At 44.1% G+C, this 17,753-nt stretch overlaps 1 protein-coding gene across 1 annotated transcript in view; it reads left to right on the top strand.

Moving 5' to 3' along the window:
• Nucleotides 1-17,753, top strand: part of LOC115148277 (active breakpoint cluster region-related protein) — a 210,653-nt gene that overhangs the window by 131,807 nt on the left and 61,093 nt on the right. Inside the window, exons 9-14 of the mRNA XM_029690221.1 lie at nt 1,860-1,982; nt 4,253-4,328; nt 4,476-4,580; nt 7,340-7,414; nt 14,568-14,665; nt 14,836-14,967. Of these exons, the coding sequence (XP_029546081.1) occupies nt 1,860-1,982; nt 4,253-4,328; nt 4,476-4,580; nt 7,340-7,414; nt 14,568-14,665; nt 14,836-14,967 (609 nt within the window). The remainder of the gene's footprint in view (nt 1-1,859; nt 1,983-4,252; nt 4,329-4,475; nt 4,581-7,339; nt 7,415-14,567; nt 14,666-14,835; nt 14,968-17,753) is intronic.

Genomic DNA, 17,753 nt, shown 5'->3' with positions numbered 1-17,753 from the left:
CAGCTTTTTACATTGGCATGTGATGTTCAGAAAATGTATTCCCACCGAAAACTTCCGGTGAATTTACTAAATTACTCATCATAAACGTTGACAAAATACATAACAATTATTTTAAGAATTATAGATACAGAACTCCTTTATGCAATCGCTATGTCAGATTTTAAAATAGCTTTTCGGCGAAAGCACATTTTGCAATATTCTGAGTACATAGCTCAGCCATCACAGCGAGCTATTTTGACACCCGCCAAGTTCGGGGCACACTAAACTCAGAATTAGTATTAGAAAAATTGTATTACCTTTGCTGATCTTTGTCAGAATGCACTCCCAGGACTGCTACTTCCACAGGAAATGTTGTTTTTGTTCCAAATAATCCATAGTTATGTCCAAATACCTCCATTTTGTTCGTGCGTTCAGGTCACTATCCAAAGGGTAACGCGCGAGCTCATTTCGAGACAAAAAAAATCGAAATGTTCCATTACCGTACTTAGAAGCATGTCAAACGCTGTTTAAAATACATTTTTATGGTATTTTTCTCGTAAAATAGCGATAATATTCCAACCGGACAATAGTGTATTCATTCAAAGAGGAAAAGAAAAAACAGCGTGGTCGGCATATCCAATCTCTTTGTCACCAGGCAGACCACTGAGAAACTGAGCTACTATACTCTGCCCAGAGACAGGAGACGCCTCAATCACTGACAGTGTCACCAGCAAGCAGCCCCACACCATCACACCTCCTCCTCCATTCTTCACGGTGGGAACCACACATGCGGAGATCATTTGTTCTCCTACTCTGCGTTTCACAAGGACACGGCGATTGGAACCAAAAATCGCACATTTGGACCCATCAGACCAAAGGAGAGAGTTCCACTGTCTAATGTCCATTGCTCGTGTTTCTTGGCCCAAGCAAGTCTCTTGTTCTTATTGATGTCCTTTAGCAGTGGTTTCTTTGTAGCAATTCAACCATGAAGGCCTGATTCACGCAGTATCCTCTGAACAGTTGATGTTGATGTGTCTTACTTGAACTCTGTGAAGCATTTATTTGGGCTGCAATCTGAGGTGCAGTTAATTGCTGATTTCTGAGGCTGGTAACTCTAATGAACTTATCCTCTGCAGCAGAGGTTACTCTGGGTTTTCCTTTCCTGTGGCGGTCCTCATGAGAGCCAGTTTCATCATAGCGCTTGATGGTTTTTGCGACTGCACTTGAAGAAACTTTGAATGTTCTTGAAATGTTACGCATCGATTGACCTTCATGTCTTAAAGTAATGATGGACTGTCATTTCTCTTTGCTTATTTGAGCTGTACTTGCCATAATATGGACTTGGTCTTTTACCAAATAAATATCTGTATAGCAACACTACCTTGTCACAACACAACTGATTGTTCAAACGCACGCCTGTTAATTGAAATGCATTCCAGGTGACTACCTCATGAAGCTACATTATTCCAAATGTGTTATTTCATAGTTTTGGAGAGAAAAAACAGAAGGCACGTAGTATTCCTGAGAGTTGTAGCTTTCAGGAATGGGGTCATAATATTTTGTAGCTTAAACCGTTCAAACGCCAGAGCCAAATTCATATGAACAAAAAACAATAAACATGCCACATAGGCACTAGAAAACTGCTAGACAACCACACAATAGACAACCACATTAGTGCTTATCATTTTGGCACTGAACGTCAGATTTTGGTTGGGATTTTTGTTGCATATCTTTTATTAGTGTTCAGAATTGATCAAAGGGCCAGTCTAAATTAATAAATGGGCCGGATCTGGCTCGCAGGCCACCAGTTGAATAGCCCTGCTGTATAACAAACTGTATGTTAACATGCTGTGTGCCCTGTTTTTTTTCTGTGTGTGTAGAAAGCGCTAAAGGGCCAGAGTCGTAATGTGGAGCGTCTGAGGAAGAAGATGAACGAGCAGGAGTCCTGGCTGCTGTTACACTCTCCCACCATCCCTTTCCGCATACACAACAAACATGGCAAGGTAAGCTGCTACTGCGTAATCACTGGCCCGGGATCAGATCTATTGTCTTCCTCCAATGGTTAGGATGAAGACTGGGGGTTGGGTAATCTGATCTGTGGTTAGCAACTATCTCCATGACTGCAATGTTGATGTACTGATACTGATAGCACCCTGCCTCCCACTGCTGGCTTGCCTGTGAAACTAAGCAGGGTCGTTCCTGGTCGGTTTTTGAATGGGAGACCAAATGCTGCTGAAAGTAGTGTTGGGGGGCCAGTAGGGGGCACTCTTCACTCTGGTCTAAGGAGATCCCAATACCCCAGAGAAGTGAACGAGACATTGCCCTGCGCAGGGTGCTGTCTTTCGGTAGAGACGTTCAACTGGTGTCCTGACTCTGTGGTTGTTAAAAATCCAATGACACTTATCGTATGAGTAGGGGTGTTAACTCCAGTGTCCTGGTTAAATTCCCAACCTGGCCATCCCCCTCATTCCTAATTGGCATACAGTGCATTCGGGAAGTATTCAGACCCCTTGACTTTTTCCACATTTTGTTATGTTACAGCCTTATTCTAAAATGCATAATATCGTTTTTTTTCTCATCAATCTAAACACAATACCCCATAATGACAAAGCAAAAACTGATTTTTAGAAATTTTTGCCAATGTGTAAAAAATGTAAAACATATGTTATTTACAAAGGTATTCTGACCCTTTGCAATGAGAATCGAAATTGAGCTCAGTTGCATCCTGTTTCCATTGATCATCCTTGATGTTTCTACAACTTGTTTGGAGTCCACCTGTGGTAAATTAAATTAATTGGACATGATTTGGAAAGGCACACACCTGTCTATATAAGGTCCCACAGTTGACAGTGCATGTCAGAGCAAAAACCAAGCCACAAGGTCTAAGGAATTGTCCGTAGATCTCCGAGACAGGATTGTGTCAAGGCACAGATCTGGGAAAGGGTACCAAAACATTTCTGCAGCATTGAAGGTCCCCAAGAACACTGTGGCCTCCATCATTCTTAAATGGAAGAAGTTTGGAACCACCAAGACTCTTCATAAAGCTGTCCGCCTGGCCAAATTGAGCAATCGTGGGAGAAGGGCCTTGGTCAGGGAGCTCTAATGGAGCTCCAGAGTTCCTCTGTGTAGATGGGAGAACCTTCCAGAAGGACAACCATCTCTGCAGCACTCCACCAATCAGTCCTTTATGGTAGAGTGGCCAGACGGAAGCCACTTCTCAGTAAAAGGCACATAACAGCCCGCTTAAAGTTTGCCAAAAGCAGCTAAAGGACTCTCAGACCATGAAAAACAAGATTCTCTGGTCTGATGAAACTAAGATTGAACTCTTTGGCCTGAATGCCAAGCGTCACGTCTGGAGGAAACCTGGCACCATCCCTACGGTGAAGCATGGTGGTGGCAGCATCATGATGTGGGGATGTTTTTCAGTGGCAGGGACTGGAAGACTAGTCAGGTTCGAGGGAATAATGAACAGAGCAAAGTACAGAGAGATCCTTGATGAAAACCTGCTCAGGACCTCAGACTGGGGCGAAGGTTCACCTTTCCAACAGGACAACGACCCTAAGCACACAGCCAAGACAACGCATGAGTGGCTTCGGGAAAAGTCTCAATGTCCTTGTGTCCCAGCCAGAGCCCGGACTTGAACCCGATCGAACATCTCCAGAGAGACCTGAAAATAGCTGTGCAGCGACGCTCCCCATCCAACCTGACAGAGAGGATCTGCAGAGAAGAATGGGAGAAACTCCCCAAATACAGGTGTGCCAAGCTTGTAGCATCATATCCTTGAGGACTCGAGGCTGTAACCACTGCCAAAGGTGCTTCAAGAAAGTAAAGGGTCTCAATACTTATGTTAATGAAATATTAAAGTTTTTTATAATTAATTTTCAAAAATGTCTAAACTGTTTTTGCTTCGTCATTATGGGGTATTGTGTGTAGATTGAAAAACAAAACAATTTTAATCAATTTTAGAATAAGGCTGTAACGTAACAAAATGTGGAAAAAGTCCAGAGGTCTGAATACTTTCCGAATGCACTGTATATCACTCCTCACCGCTCCACCATGCAAGCTGATGTGTGGTGGGCGTTCTGGCACAAAAATGGTTGCCATACATCTCCCAGGTGGGTGCTACACATTGGTGGTGGAATAGGTGAGTTTCCCCTTGCTATGTAAAGCGCTGAATAAACCCAATACATGTATTTTTATTATGATTTACTTTCCCACCACAGGAGGGAGCTGTTGTCCTATAAAATGTGATTTCCCCCTGTTTTGTCCTCAGAGCTACCTGTTCCTCCTGTCTTCAGACTATGAGAGGTCAGAGTGGAGGGAGAGCATCCAGAAACTACAGAGGAAAGGTACAGGAGAGTGAGCAGACAGGCTGATATAGTTTTTTTTTAACAACTATGCCATGTATTCAATGCCTTCATTGCAAATGCACATTAAAGAACCTATGGCCTGGCTCTATGTTCAGGCTCATTAACGGTGTGTTTCTGTGTCTTCAGATCTGCAGACGTGTCAGTTGAGCTCTGTAGAGCTGCAGGTCCTCACCAGCTCCTGCTTCAAACTCCGAACCGTCCACAACATCCCTGTCACCAGTAATAAAGACGGTAGTACACACACATTCACCTCTCCTTCCTTTCCCCTCTGTTTTGAGTTAAAACCCACAAACATATCTCCTATTTTCTCAGCACAAAAATAGAAATGGTTTGGTAAGGAATCTAGGTTACATAGTGTTTCTCATCTAGTGATAACCTGTGTCATGGCATGTGTGTGTTGCAGCAGGGTTCAGATGGGATGTTTGGATTGGGGTGACATTAAAGCCAGCTGGGAGGCCCACTTTGAGCTCCCAGGATGCACTGGGGACAGGAAATTGCAGGGAGACACACACTCATACACAACACTGTTATACCGCTGCACTCACACATTAAACAAACAAGAACGCATTCATGAAGTCTTCATAAACAGTACATTTTTACAGTTACGTCATTAAGCAGACACTCTTATCCAGAGCGACACAGTAGTAAGAGGACAATTTTTGGGTACTTTTTCGTACTGGTCCCCCGTGGGAATCGAACCCACAACCCTGCCGTTGGAAAAGCTTGCTCTACCAACTGAGCCACATGGGACCCCACTATGCCGCACAAATCCCACAGTCATGGTGGGATTTGATATATCTTCGTCAAAAGACAAACATGTTTTCTTGCAAGGCAAGGGTGTTTCTCCTCCTGTACTTTTGCTTACTCTGAATGATACATTGTCATCTTGCTAGTTTTCTGCTAGACTTGGTTTAGTAAGTTGGATATCATGTACTGTAGTATAAATCTAAATTGGCCACAATATTTACAAGTCACATTATGATGATTTGAGTCTGGCCACAGCATTGTAAACCCATGATTACAGACAGTGATATACACTGAGTGTACAAAACATTAGGAACACCTTTCTAATATTGAGTTGTATCCCGTTTTGCCCTCAGAACAGTCGAAAGCGTCCCACAGGGATGCTGACTCCAATGCTTCCCACAATTGTGTCAAGTTGGCTGGATGTCCTTTGGGTGGCGGAGCATTCTTGATACACATGGGAAACTGTTGCACGTTCAAAGGCACTTAAATATTTTGTCTTGCCTATTCTCCCTCTGAACGGCACACATACACAATCCATGTCTCAATTGTCTCAAGGCTTAAAAATCCTTATTTAACCTGCCTCCTCCCCTTCATCTACATGGATTGAAGTGGATTTAACAGGTGACATCAATAAGGGATCATAGCTTTCACCTGGATTCACCTGGTCAGTCTGGCATGGAAAGAGCACGTTCCTAATGTTTTGTACACTGTGTATTTTGACGGTGCAGTGCTCCCCTTGTGGTGACCTGAAGTACTGCTCCTGGCTGGCACAGACTTCCTGATTTGTTTACAGTGAGCTTGTCAAAGCAACTCGCTTTATACTCACATCAAACACTTTTGTTTTCTCTCCAGTTTAGAGAGGATCTGAAACGTGGTTAAGCAAAGCACAAGTTTACAATCTTTCTCATCGGTAGTCACTTTATAGCACAGTATGGCAAAACAAAGGCTCCAGGTCAGTTCATTGGCATTTGACATACATTCAACACCCACAACACACACACCATGCTATGACATTATTAAATGGAGTAGCAGAGGGGCTCAAATAAAACCAGCTGGAGGAGGAATGTGATCCCCTAGTTACCATCGCTCTGTCTGACACAGGCCATTATAGTGACCAAGTAGAAGAAACTAGCTACGGATCTAGGATCAGATTACTCTAACTCTGATCCTAACCTTAACCATTAGGGGGTTATAGGAATACACATTGACATGTCATGACTACCATCTTCTTTGAGTATTTTTGTTGTGGTTAAGATCCAGACAGAATAGCATCTCTGATAATAAGCAGTGGAGGGGGGGAAACTAAAGGTTAGAGTCTGGAGTAGATCTTCTCTTGGCTTCTCCCTCTCTCTTGGTGGCATGACCTGTCTGTGACTGGACATATACAGTCCATAGCACCATACATACACGTGACATATTGTTTTTCCAGGACTCAGTTGTTAGTCTCTCATCTCCGTAGTGGTCCAGAGCATGACCCGATGGGCCTGCAGGGAGCTCCAAACAGGCCATCTCCAGTTTCAACCCCCTGTTTATTTACCAGGAAACGCACAGGCCTCACAGGCCTCTGCAACATAGTCATGCGGAGGCCAGGGGACAAGAGAGGGATAGGTGTGTGTGAGTGTTGGATTGTGTGTGTGTAGGCTGGTGTGTGTTTTCAAGGGCCACCCAAGCACATGCTTGTGAATATTTAAGTCTAAGGCTTAGATACATACACTATGGGGCAAAATGATTCCTCCTGTTTTCCTGCTAATGTCACAGAGAAATGAGGGAGTTTTGGGACAGCTCATGGGATGCCTTGGTGTAGAGGTCACAACACTAAGATGAATGAATGTTTGATTAAACCTGAGCCCCTCCATCTACTGTGTGTGTGTGTGTGTGTGTGTGTGTGTGTGTGTGTGTGTGTGGATGTGTGGACCCAGTCCTCTTCATCCTCTTTGCTTCCTGCTCCCACATGGGGCTTCAGTTAGTCTACCTGAAAGAATACCTCACACAAGCACACGAACACACACACGACCATTGTCACTAAAATATATACTACTACACTGTTCATTGCGAATGAGATGTACCCTCGGCTATGAGGTCCCCTACGGACCCTGGTGAAAAGTAGTGCACTATAAAGGGAATAGGGTACCGTTTGGGATGCATCCTCGAGGTTATGAGAATGTATTGTCCAAGGTCACATCCAGGTCACTGATAATGGGTGTGACAGACGGTGACTAACTGCGTTGTGTTGTGTGTTCCAGATGAAGAAACCCCAGGCCTGTATGGATTCCTCCATGTGATCGTCCACTCTGCCAAAGGCTTCAAAGAGTCAGCCAGTAAGTCTCTCTCTGTCATACTGGGCTTGTACTGCACTGTGTTCAGCGCGTGTGTGTGTGTGTGTCTGGATGCACACGCCTGTCCGTCAGCATCTTTCAGCTATTGTATGTGTGTCCGACACCAGGATGTTCATCTTCTGACTCAGCATATCATTTACAGCTTGTGCCACAACCAACAAAGAGGACAGAGGTTACAGGGAGAAAGGGTTCATGGTTACCATGTCTGTCCCTGCACACTGGTTCTCTTCTCCACAGTAAAGCCTTTTACAAGGCCACAACATAGACCCCCAGCACAGAGGTAGAAGTTACCACTGAAACAGGGTCAGGTATTATTTCACCCCCCTCGTGGTTAAGGGTTTGGAGTAATGGGCTATCTGATCCAAAATCTGTGGTTCGGTGCAACTGCTACCTCGTGCTATTACTGACTTGTGGCCGGGGTTCTCCTGGTAAAAGAGAGAGAGGGATAGGGAGAGCATGAGAGAAAGTGGGAGAGAGGAAGAGCGATTGAGAGAGGGAGCGGTGGGGAGAGAGAGAAAATATAGAGAGAAAGGAGGAAATGTGGGGACGGGAGAGATGGAGGAAGAGATTGAGGTGGAGAGAGAGAACGAGAGAAAGAGAAAAAGAGAAAGAAAGCTGCAAGGCCAGTCCCTGAGGAACAGCTCTGGACCACAGTCACATTCCTGTGGCTCCTTTGATGCTAGGGGCCGTCAGGGACACAACTACTCCATAATGAGAGCTAACGGGAACAGCGTAGTCCCTACACAGCCACAGCCCATGCTCTCAAGACACACAAACAGACAGTGAAGGCCAGGAGAAGTCTCTTCTCTCCATCCCTATCTCGCTTTCTCTTTCCCCCCTCTGTCTCTCAGCCGTGGCCTCCCCCTGCCTGGTGCGTGCATGGGATGGCCCTAGCCATGACTGCCTGTATGTGTTATCAGGGGGATATGATGTCAGAGAGCCCCAGAGTGGCTCAGATATGTCTGTACCAGACAGCTGCCGCTCCACTCAACACTCTCCACTGCCTGTTACCTTGTTACACAAGAAGCACCGGTTCAGATATCACCACAGCAGAAAAAAACCAAGGAAATATGCCTCAGATACCATGGCAGCCTGTACTGTAGTATACTTTCTGAAAGCTTCAGAGAGATTTTATTGTGTAATGGATTGGGGGAAAAAATGGAAAGCTGTTTCCACTGAAAGCCTGTTTGATCCTCACCGGAGCAGAGCGGGCAGAATTGTTTAAAAATAAAGAAGAAGCATGTTGAAGTGGTTTGGTTGTACTTTTCCCTCAATTTTCTCATGGACCGTACCATTGGCATGCCCCTCTGATATTCTGGGGGAGTATGGTTACTATGGCATTGTCCTGATGGAACCTAAGAGTTCCTGTTTTAGTTTAAACACCCCTCCATGGGTACATAGCGTCTCCTATGTGTATGTAGTGGATGGTAGCTGGCATAATGATGCAGTTACGCCACCTACATACTTGAGACCAAGTCACCTCTGAACCCCAACAACCTGGGTCAACAGTATGATAGAGTATAGTTGGAGTGTGTGGAGTATGGTTGGGAGAGTGGAGGTAAATCTCAGAGCGAGTTGGTAGATGTTTCATCTATCCTGGGTCTTGTGGAGTTTGGATGACATTTCCCCTAATATATCTCACCACCAGGCATGCTGGCCACCCCCTCCAGACCACTGTTAATCAGGGAGATGTCATCTGCCTCCGTCCCATTATAAAGTACACAATTATGGGTGCATCCCAAGTGGCTCCCTATGTAGATCACTACTTGTCAAAAGTAGTACACTACAGTGAGTGTGCAAAACATTCGGAACACCTGCTCTTCCCATGACTGATCCCTTATTGATGTCACCTGGGGAGGAGCTGTTCCACTTCGTGTATATAGGGAATAGGATGCTGTTTGGAACACAAGTCTGATAGAGATGTCTTAGTTTGTTTGGGGAATTCCTTTGAGAATGGACAATACGGAGACTGTAGAGTGGACCGTATGTGGATCTGTTATTTAATGTGTTTAGTATTATTGTCGGCTTTCCCGGTCTCGTCTCTGCCCGTCAATTCTGTGTTGCTCTGATTCCATCTTTCGAGCGTATTGTGTGTACAAGCCGTATGTCAACCACTTGCTCCCTTGCATAAAAGTGTGTGCCTGTGTGTTGGTGATTCTGTATGTGTGTGTGTATTTGCATGTGTACTTGTATACAGTACTATTCTATGTATAGCTCGTAACACTACAACATACGGTGCCTCCAGTCCTTCCTATTGGACACTGGAGTTAGGGGATATACACCACCTCTCCAGGGGTGTTTTTAGAAACGGCATTATGTACAAACATGTCCTATTAAAACGATCTTATCAACATTGCCACCCGTAGTTTCCTTCAATAGGAAGCAGAGATGCGTTTCAGCTCAGGGCAACGTTTCAAAAGTGGGTCAGAGGAAGTAGCTAAGAGTCTACTGGTCCCCCCCAAAATACAATAACAAAAAATAAGGGGAAAACGTTGACCTAGATAGAGGTGTTTAAGCATTGGAGTCAACATGGGAACGCTTTCGACACCCTGTAGAGTCTATGCCCTGATGAATTGAGGCTGTTCTGAGGGCAAAGGTCAGTGCAATTCAATATTAGGAAGGTGTTCCTAATGTTTTGTACACTCAGTTTATATCATGTTTTGAACTTTATGTAGGGGAGAGATTTTCTCATCTCTTCCTCTCTATGCATAATGTAATCCGGCCCTCCCTGCATCCTTTACTCATGCAACGGTTAGTGTTATCACCCCGTATCCAATTAAAAATAACTTGATAAGACAATTTCCTTCTTCATAATGTTCCTTCCTTGGAATTCCGCTTTTTTCCAATATGTTCTAAATAAAGCGGTAGATTCATCATGTTAGTCAGGAGCTGTGTTTGGGAGGCATACAGGGGTTGAAAAACAGACAGAGAGGTGGGCAGGGAGACAGACAGACACACACACACACACACACACACACACACACACACACACACACACACACACACACACACACACACCATAAAGCAGACAAACCCTCCTCCCTTTCTCTAGGTCGTGTTGTTCTTTCAGACCCAGTTTAGATGTACTGATTGCTTTAAGTCTTCAGAATGACTGCTTTAGTCTCAGGTTTTGCTGACCACTATTTCACCTACCAATGAACACACATCTGCAGGCTAGGATTAGGAAGAGGTCACACACACACACAAACAAAGAGAAGGGGTCAACTTCCAGGTCGTCTGGACAGAATCAGGATGGTATCCATTAACGTGTGTGTGTGTGTGTGTGTGTGTGTGTGTGTGTGTGTGTGTGTGTGTGTGTGTGTGTGTGTGTGTGTGTGTGTGTGTGTGTGTGTGTGTGTGTGTGTGTGTGTGTTTGGTAAGACTCCTCACTGACAACCAGATTCATGAGGGCAGGAAGAGGCCTCCCAATAAAATGACAGCCCTCAGGGCTTGTTCAACCAATCACCACCAGTCGCCAGCTCTCATTTTCCTCGTGTCACATTTCTGAAGGCTCCTTTGGCAACACTACTAGCACACATTAAAAAAGGCTAAATATGTTCCTTCTGGCCCTGTTTTTAGTTGTAGGATTTCAGGTCCAGGCCTATAAACCTAGTTCAGATTTGAAGGGAAAATAAACTTTGAGATAAAAGTAGCCCAGGAGTATGAAGTATGAATGTTTCCCTTAGTGGTGTTGGGTTTACACTAAGTCTGAACAGTCATAACTTTCAGAAAGGTGCTTGGGACAGAGGTGTAAATCTGACACAGCAGGGAGTTGTGCTTCCGATATGTTTTTTCTCTTAACGAAGCCAAATGCTATTTCTGTGAGCATTAGCAGTGATAAACTACCCTGTCTAACTCTCTGTGAACTCACTTCAGTGCAGCAGCACACTAGGCCTATGTCCAATTATGTACAGTACTATTTTTTTCCCAGTAGTCTTGAATTTCCCATACTTTGAGTGCGTCCCAAATTACACCCTATTCCCTACTTTTGACCAGGGCCCATAGATCTCTGGTCAAATGTAGTGCTCTATGTAGGGAATAGGGTTCCATTCGGGACTCAGCCTTTGAATTTTACTGACACAGACAGTTAGTTTGTGTTCCTCCTCAGCCATTGGTTGTCAGGTCACTCTGATAGTCACCCACGTAGCGGATGTGTCTAATTACTAAAGCGTGACTCAATTTTGAAAACACCCCCGAAATGATCAGTTACACACCCCCCCCCCCTCTCTCCAGTCTGGATCCTTCTGCTTGGTTGGTATGATGCCTTAACACCAGAGGTGGGACCAAGTCACTATTATTCGAGTCACAAGCAAGTCTCAAGTCAAGAGGTTCCGAGTCTCAAGTCAAGAGGTTCCGAGTCTCAAGTCAAGAGGTTCCGAGTCTCAAGTCAAGAGGTTCCGAGTCTCAAGTCAAGAGGTTCCGAGTCTCAAGTCAAGAGGTTCCGAGTCTCAAGTCAAGAGGTTCCGAGTCTCAAGTCAAGAGGTTCCGAGTCTCAAGTCAAGAGGTTCCGAGTCTCAAGTCGAGTCCCATGTAGATCGGGTAAAGACTCGAGTCAATTCCAAGTTGTGCGTTCTAAGAGCAAGTCAAGTAAAAACAAAATCTATACTTGCAACGACTTGATCAGCTACAAATATTTGTCAATTTATTGAGGCTACAGGACAGCCCTTTTCATTATTTAGTCTACAGCATGTTTTAATTAGCCTATGGAATTGTAAAATATGGACCTTGTAGCATGAAATCAGCAGAAGGCAAGGCAGGTTGACGTGCTCAGTGTAGATTTATTTATGGGTCTTGGTGATACAACGGTGAGAGCTCCATATCATACAAATATACAAGTCGATTAACCAAATATACATTGGCAATAGTCCAAAAGAAACAGCCTCTGTATCAGGCTTAACCTGTCCTATCTGAACGGACACTGGTAGCGGGCAAGACTGTACAGCTTCCCCTGAGAAACCAAATGGAATCTATCAAACAAGAGCTCAAACTGGTAGGCCTACATAATATAAACACTTGGCCCCGGGACCATACCTTTACCCAATTGGCAATTACAACCACTAAACTGGTTCTACAACATAAAAGGCTATTTCCACATCTATCGTTACATTGATTGATCTTAATCAGACGTAATGACATTTCAACCATGCATACATGGAACAATCATTTTATCTTATTCAACGACTCCAAGGCCACGTAGCCTATTTCTATGCACACTGAGGTGCGCACGCATATATTACGCACAACAGAAATGACAGCGATATAGGACACAGACACACGGATCTCCGACATAGCTTTACATTTAATTAAATAAACAGAACTTTTTCCTCATGAGTATTTTGAACGTTCATGTGCGCTATAAACATCACGCCCACTCATAGCAGGGTAAGAAATGGTTGGCTGTGAAAGGAAAATGTATCGTAGTAGGCCTATCAAATATGAAACCGAAATGTCTACGTGTTGCAATTAACAGTAAGGTAATGGAATGATTCATCGCTAGCAGTTATTGCATTATTAGATGGAATATAGATTTACCTCCCGAGTGGCGCCGCGCTCTAAGGCACTGCATTGCAGTGCTAGAGGCATCACTACAGACCCTGGTTCGTTCCCAGGTTGTGTCACAACCGGCTATGATCTGGAGTCCAATAGGGCGGCGCACAATTGGCCCAGGGTCGTCCGGGTTGGGGGAGGGTTTGTCCGGGGTAGGCCGTCATTGTGAATAAGAATTTGTTCTTAACTGACTTGCCTAGTTAAATAAAGGTTACATTAAAAATACCTCATATCGCCTATGAATTTAAACATGTGAAAGCAACAGCAAAACATTTAAACAATATTTAAAAAAATAAAAAAGTAAACTCTCCGCTGGTGGGAGTTTGGAGAGTGCAAGTGAAGAGCAGTGCCTATGGTGCTTCTTCAACACAGTAGTATTTGATTTTAACAACAAATTCCAAATGCAGGCTTCATAAGTAAATTATAAATATCAAGCAATTGTTACATACCAAAAGACCAGTAGGCCTATGCTGGTAATTGTTGCCCCATTTCCGGTGAGCTTGCAAAGTAAACAGTTAATATTCTTGATCACCAAACACTTTTTGGAGCTGCATATTTATATATTATGGCAATCCTCTCTCCCTAAATTTTGACATTTGCGCATTTTATAGCTGTACAGCAAATCAGCATTCTGTTCGCTAGCTCACCCGACCTGTGTTGATTGACAGTTTGCTGGTCCAATCAGAGTGCCGAGTGTGCGTTTCACTAGCCAATCTGTTGCAGTTTTTTTTGCAAGGTCAATTCTGCGGCTACTGTCTTTGTCTGCGTGTAGATTCATCCACGTAGTCTCTGTGCCACAAAATGAGTGGCAAAACATTACAAAACCTGGCCAGATAATTTCACGTCATAAGTCTCAAGTCAAAGTCGAGCCTCAAGTCATCAAATTTGTGACTCGAGTCCACAAATCTGTCTAACCTAATCCAGATCTTGATATGTCTATGAGCTAAACCCAGACAGACATGGGTCATGCTATTGTTTTCATATTGCTACGCCATGTATGACTATGTACTACAGTGTAAACACTGTCTCTAGTTCTGTGCGTGGGTGATGTGACTGTGTGCCTCCCAGGGGTCAGTGTGGGTAACCATCCATCATGCTGTCAGAGAGCAGTCGAGACCCCAGGGACTAGCAGGGCTGGAGAGAGAGGCCTCTGGCTTGGTCTCTTAGACCAGTGCAGGGGAGACATTGTAATGGATATCTGGATAAATGGCCTATGGAGACTAGTGCATTAGCATAAACATGAGTACATTAGCCTAGCTGATGCTCTGCTGAGCTGAGGGGAATACCTGGCCCTGAGGACTTGTGTGTGTGTGTGTGCGCCTTTATTCATTCTATCAGTAATACAGGCCTCCACCATTAGGTGGTAAGGGCTTGAGAGGTAATACAGGCCTCCACCATTAGGTGTTAAGGGCTTGAGAAACTAATTGTCAGTGACCATTGATACAGACATGATTTAGGTCTACACATTTGTTGTACGATCATATTAAAATGTCTATCCATTTACTGTCAGTGTTGCTATTATTGTGTTATAAATGCTGATTATTTTAGATTCACTAATTGTGATTTCTGACTCCTGTGTCCTGTTCAGATCTGTACTGTACCCTGGAGGTGGACTCCTACGGCTACTTTGTCAGCAAGGCCAAGACCCGCGTCTTCAGAGACACCACTGAACCACAGTGGAACGAGGTGAGAGACCAACACTCGTCAGAGCTCCAATGTTCAGATCGTATTTCAGTCAGTCATGCTGTCAACAGGACGTTGAACTCAATATCCAATACTCCATCATTCGGTCTGTTATTTGGACCAATAGGAAATTGAACCCTATTCTCATGTCCTTCCTGTCTGTTGTCCAATAGGAATTTGAGATCGAGCTGGAAGGTTCTCAGTGCCTGCGGATCCTGTGCTACGAGAAATGCTACGACAAGACCAAGCTCAACAAGGATGACAATGAGATCGTGGACATCATCATGGGCAAGGGCCAGGTGCAGGTACGGAGAGAGGGACAACCCTCATGTCATGAATTCAAACTCGCTGTATAATTGTTCAATAAGCATGTATGGACTTGTTTGCTATTATGGACCCTCACAGAAACATACAGTATGCAATGCATTCAGCTCAGACTTTTCCCCAACGTGTGACTCACCCTTATTGTTGTCTGGTCTCTTGTGTGCAATAGTTGGGTTTTGTTGTGGTGGACTACTTTGACGTGGGTCGGTTGGTTTAACTGTCTGAGAAAGAGGGACAGAGAGAGAATGAGAGAGTGAGTATTAGAGACAGTATGTGGGAGGTTTTCCCCTTCCTTGTGGGAAAATACACTCTTTAAAAAATCCCTCGCTCTCAGAATGTCCTGTGACTGTAACATGTTTGGGAAGGTTGTGCATTGCTATCTGTGGTTAGTTATTAAGACTAGTCTCAGTAGTCTCTTCCCACAACCGCTGTACCACCATGACTCTGACAAGGGAGAATTAGAGACCACTATTTGTAGATTTCCCAGAGATTCCTTGTTCTTGCATCAGGTCAAGTAGGGCAGGACTCTTTTCATTTTGTCTGTAGCTGCGTAGTGTAGTTATGACTTTCCACTGTCATCTTAATGATAGTTATTCTCCTCTTCAGGCCTCTCTAAGTTATCCCAGCGTCCGCCATCTTTGATTTTCCTCCTAAATCTGGGTCAACTTTGAGGATTATTAAAGGAGTATTACTAAAGAATGCACAGTACTGTATTGTTGCTTATTTCTCTAGTGGTGCAATCGTAGTGTAGCTAGAGGTGAGCTTGGAGCAAGTTTGACTCTTTAGTTCCTTAACCTGGTTTTTCTGAGTTTATTTTTTTCACTACTCCCACACAGAAATCAGTGTCAACTATTCACTGGTGTTGTTGGTGGTTGTTACAGAACAGCTTTTTCAGGTAGAAACAAGCTCACTGCCTGGTCGTCATGGGAATACCGAGCTCTCTCAAACGGAAGTCTGGAAAGTGGGGCAAACTAGAAATACTGAGTGAAAAATGATTCCTTTTAAGACGAGTCACAGCTAAAGCGTTCTTCTCCAAACGATTCAACTAGTGTTGTGTGGAGAATATAGTATATTAGATGTGTATTATATAAATAACAAACCCTTAGCCTAGATTGTTCATAATCTTCTTACATTTCTTATCTTACACTCCAGCATCTCTTTAGTTCTTTGAAGTGTGTCTGTTTTCTGTCCTTGACTGACGTGTCAATGCTTCTCTTCCTCTTCAAGTATAGTGAAGAATCTCACTCCACGCTGCCCTCTCATTGGCAGTCCAATTTGGAGAGAGTTAGTTTTTATAGAGCTGTTTAAATGGTTGCTGTTTGGATTGAGCAGGTTTTATTTGCCTCTAGTGAACCAGAGAGCATGTCTGGCCTGTCTAAGTGAATGGTCCTCTGTGCGTACTAACTCTGCCTAGTAACGGAGGAATGTCCACGTTCTCTCGCTATGCTATGCATTCTGAGATGTCAGGTACTTGAGTTATGGTGACATCATCATAGCCCATATGTGTCATCCATTTTGTCCCAGCATGTGGTACACCCCTCTTCCTCCCCTGACAGCCTCTAAGGCAGTCGTTCTCAAACCGCTCCTCAGGGACCCCCAGACATTTCACAATTTTGTTGTAGCCCTGAACTAACTCGTCTTATTCACCTATTCGAGGGCTGATGATTAGTTGACAAGTTGAGTCAGGTGTGCTAGCTCTTGAATAGATCAAATACATGGAACGGCTGGGGGTCCCTGAGGAGAGGTTTGAGAACCACTGCTCTAAGGGTCTCTGAAGTATTATCAAGTATGATTGGTTGTAACGCTTTCTGGGAACATGCAGTTTACACTAGTCCAGTGTTTCCCAACTCCAGGCCTCCAGTAACCCCAACAGTACACATTTATATTGTAGCCCTGGACAACATACTTGATTCAGTTCATCAAGGGCTTAATTTGTTCTATTTCTATCCATTTTAATTTCCTGGTCTGATCTATAAATGAGGATTAGTCAAATTGAGAAAAAAGCCTAATTAAAGGTTAATTAAAGCACCTCCTGATCTTTGGCCAGGCACCTTTTTGAAACATATTATATTCCACTGTAATTCCACTGTAATCCTTGTAATGGGTTAATGAGGTTTCTCGTTTTCCTGCACAGATGCAGAGGAGTAGTGGATGAGTGTGCCTGTTACCTCTGATTGAAATGATTAGGAGTGGAACACTAGACTTTGGAGGATGTGTAGGATAAGTGTGTGTGTGGGTACTGAGGCACTGAGCTACAGACCTGCCTCATACCAACTTCATGCCCATGGCTAAGATGTACTGTACCCACTACTCACTCATAGGGGTACAACAGCCTGGCAGAGAGGCACACTAATGTCCTCTGGGAAAACACACTGCCACCCAGCCAACAACAGCCACGTTGTCAAAAAATGAACAAATAAATAAATATATTATTCACCACATGTTGTTCACTGCTTGCTGTTGGAAAAAGGAGTGAGAGAAGAGAATGGCATGTTCAGTCCCAGGCTGAGAGATTATGATTGGTGATATGAGTTGCTGGGGGAGAGGAGAGTTTCACTCTGCAGTGAGAGAGGCAGCCAATTATCACTGTAAGAGAGGCTTGAGCTGAAAAGGAAACTCTCAAAAGAGGGAACTTCTCAGTATTTCCTTTGCTTGCATCAGTGCTATCGGCTGAGCATGGGAGACCATGTCCCTGATATGAATGTGACTGCTGCTATGTGTAATAGTGCTGGTTAAGGGATAGGGACACTGTAGAATGGGAGAGGGA

This window comes from Salmo trutta, chromosome 15, assembly GCF_901001165.1.
Source record: "Salmo trutta chromosome 15, fSalTru1.1, whole genome shotgun sequence".
Lineage (NCBI taxonomy): Eukaryota > Metazoa > Chordata > Actinopteri > Salmoniformes > Salmonidae > Salmo > Salmo trutta.
The sequence above is the reverse complement of the archived record's forward strand: the minus strand, read 5'-3'. Positions and strand labels throughout refer to the sequence as shown.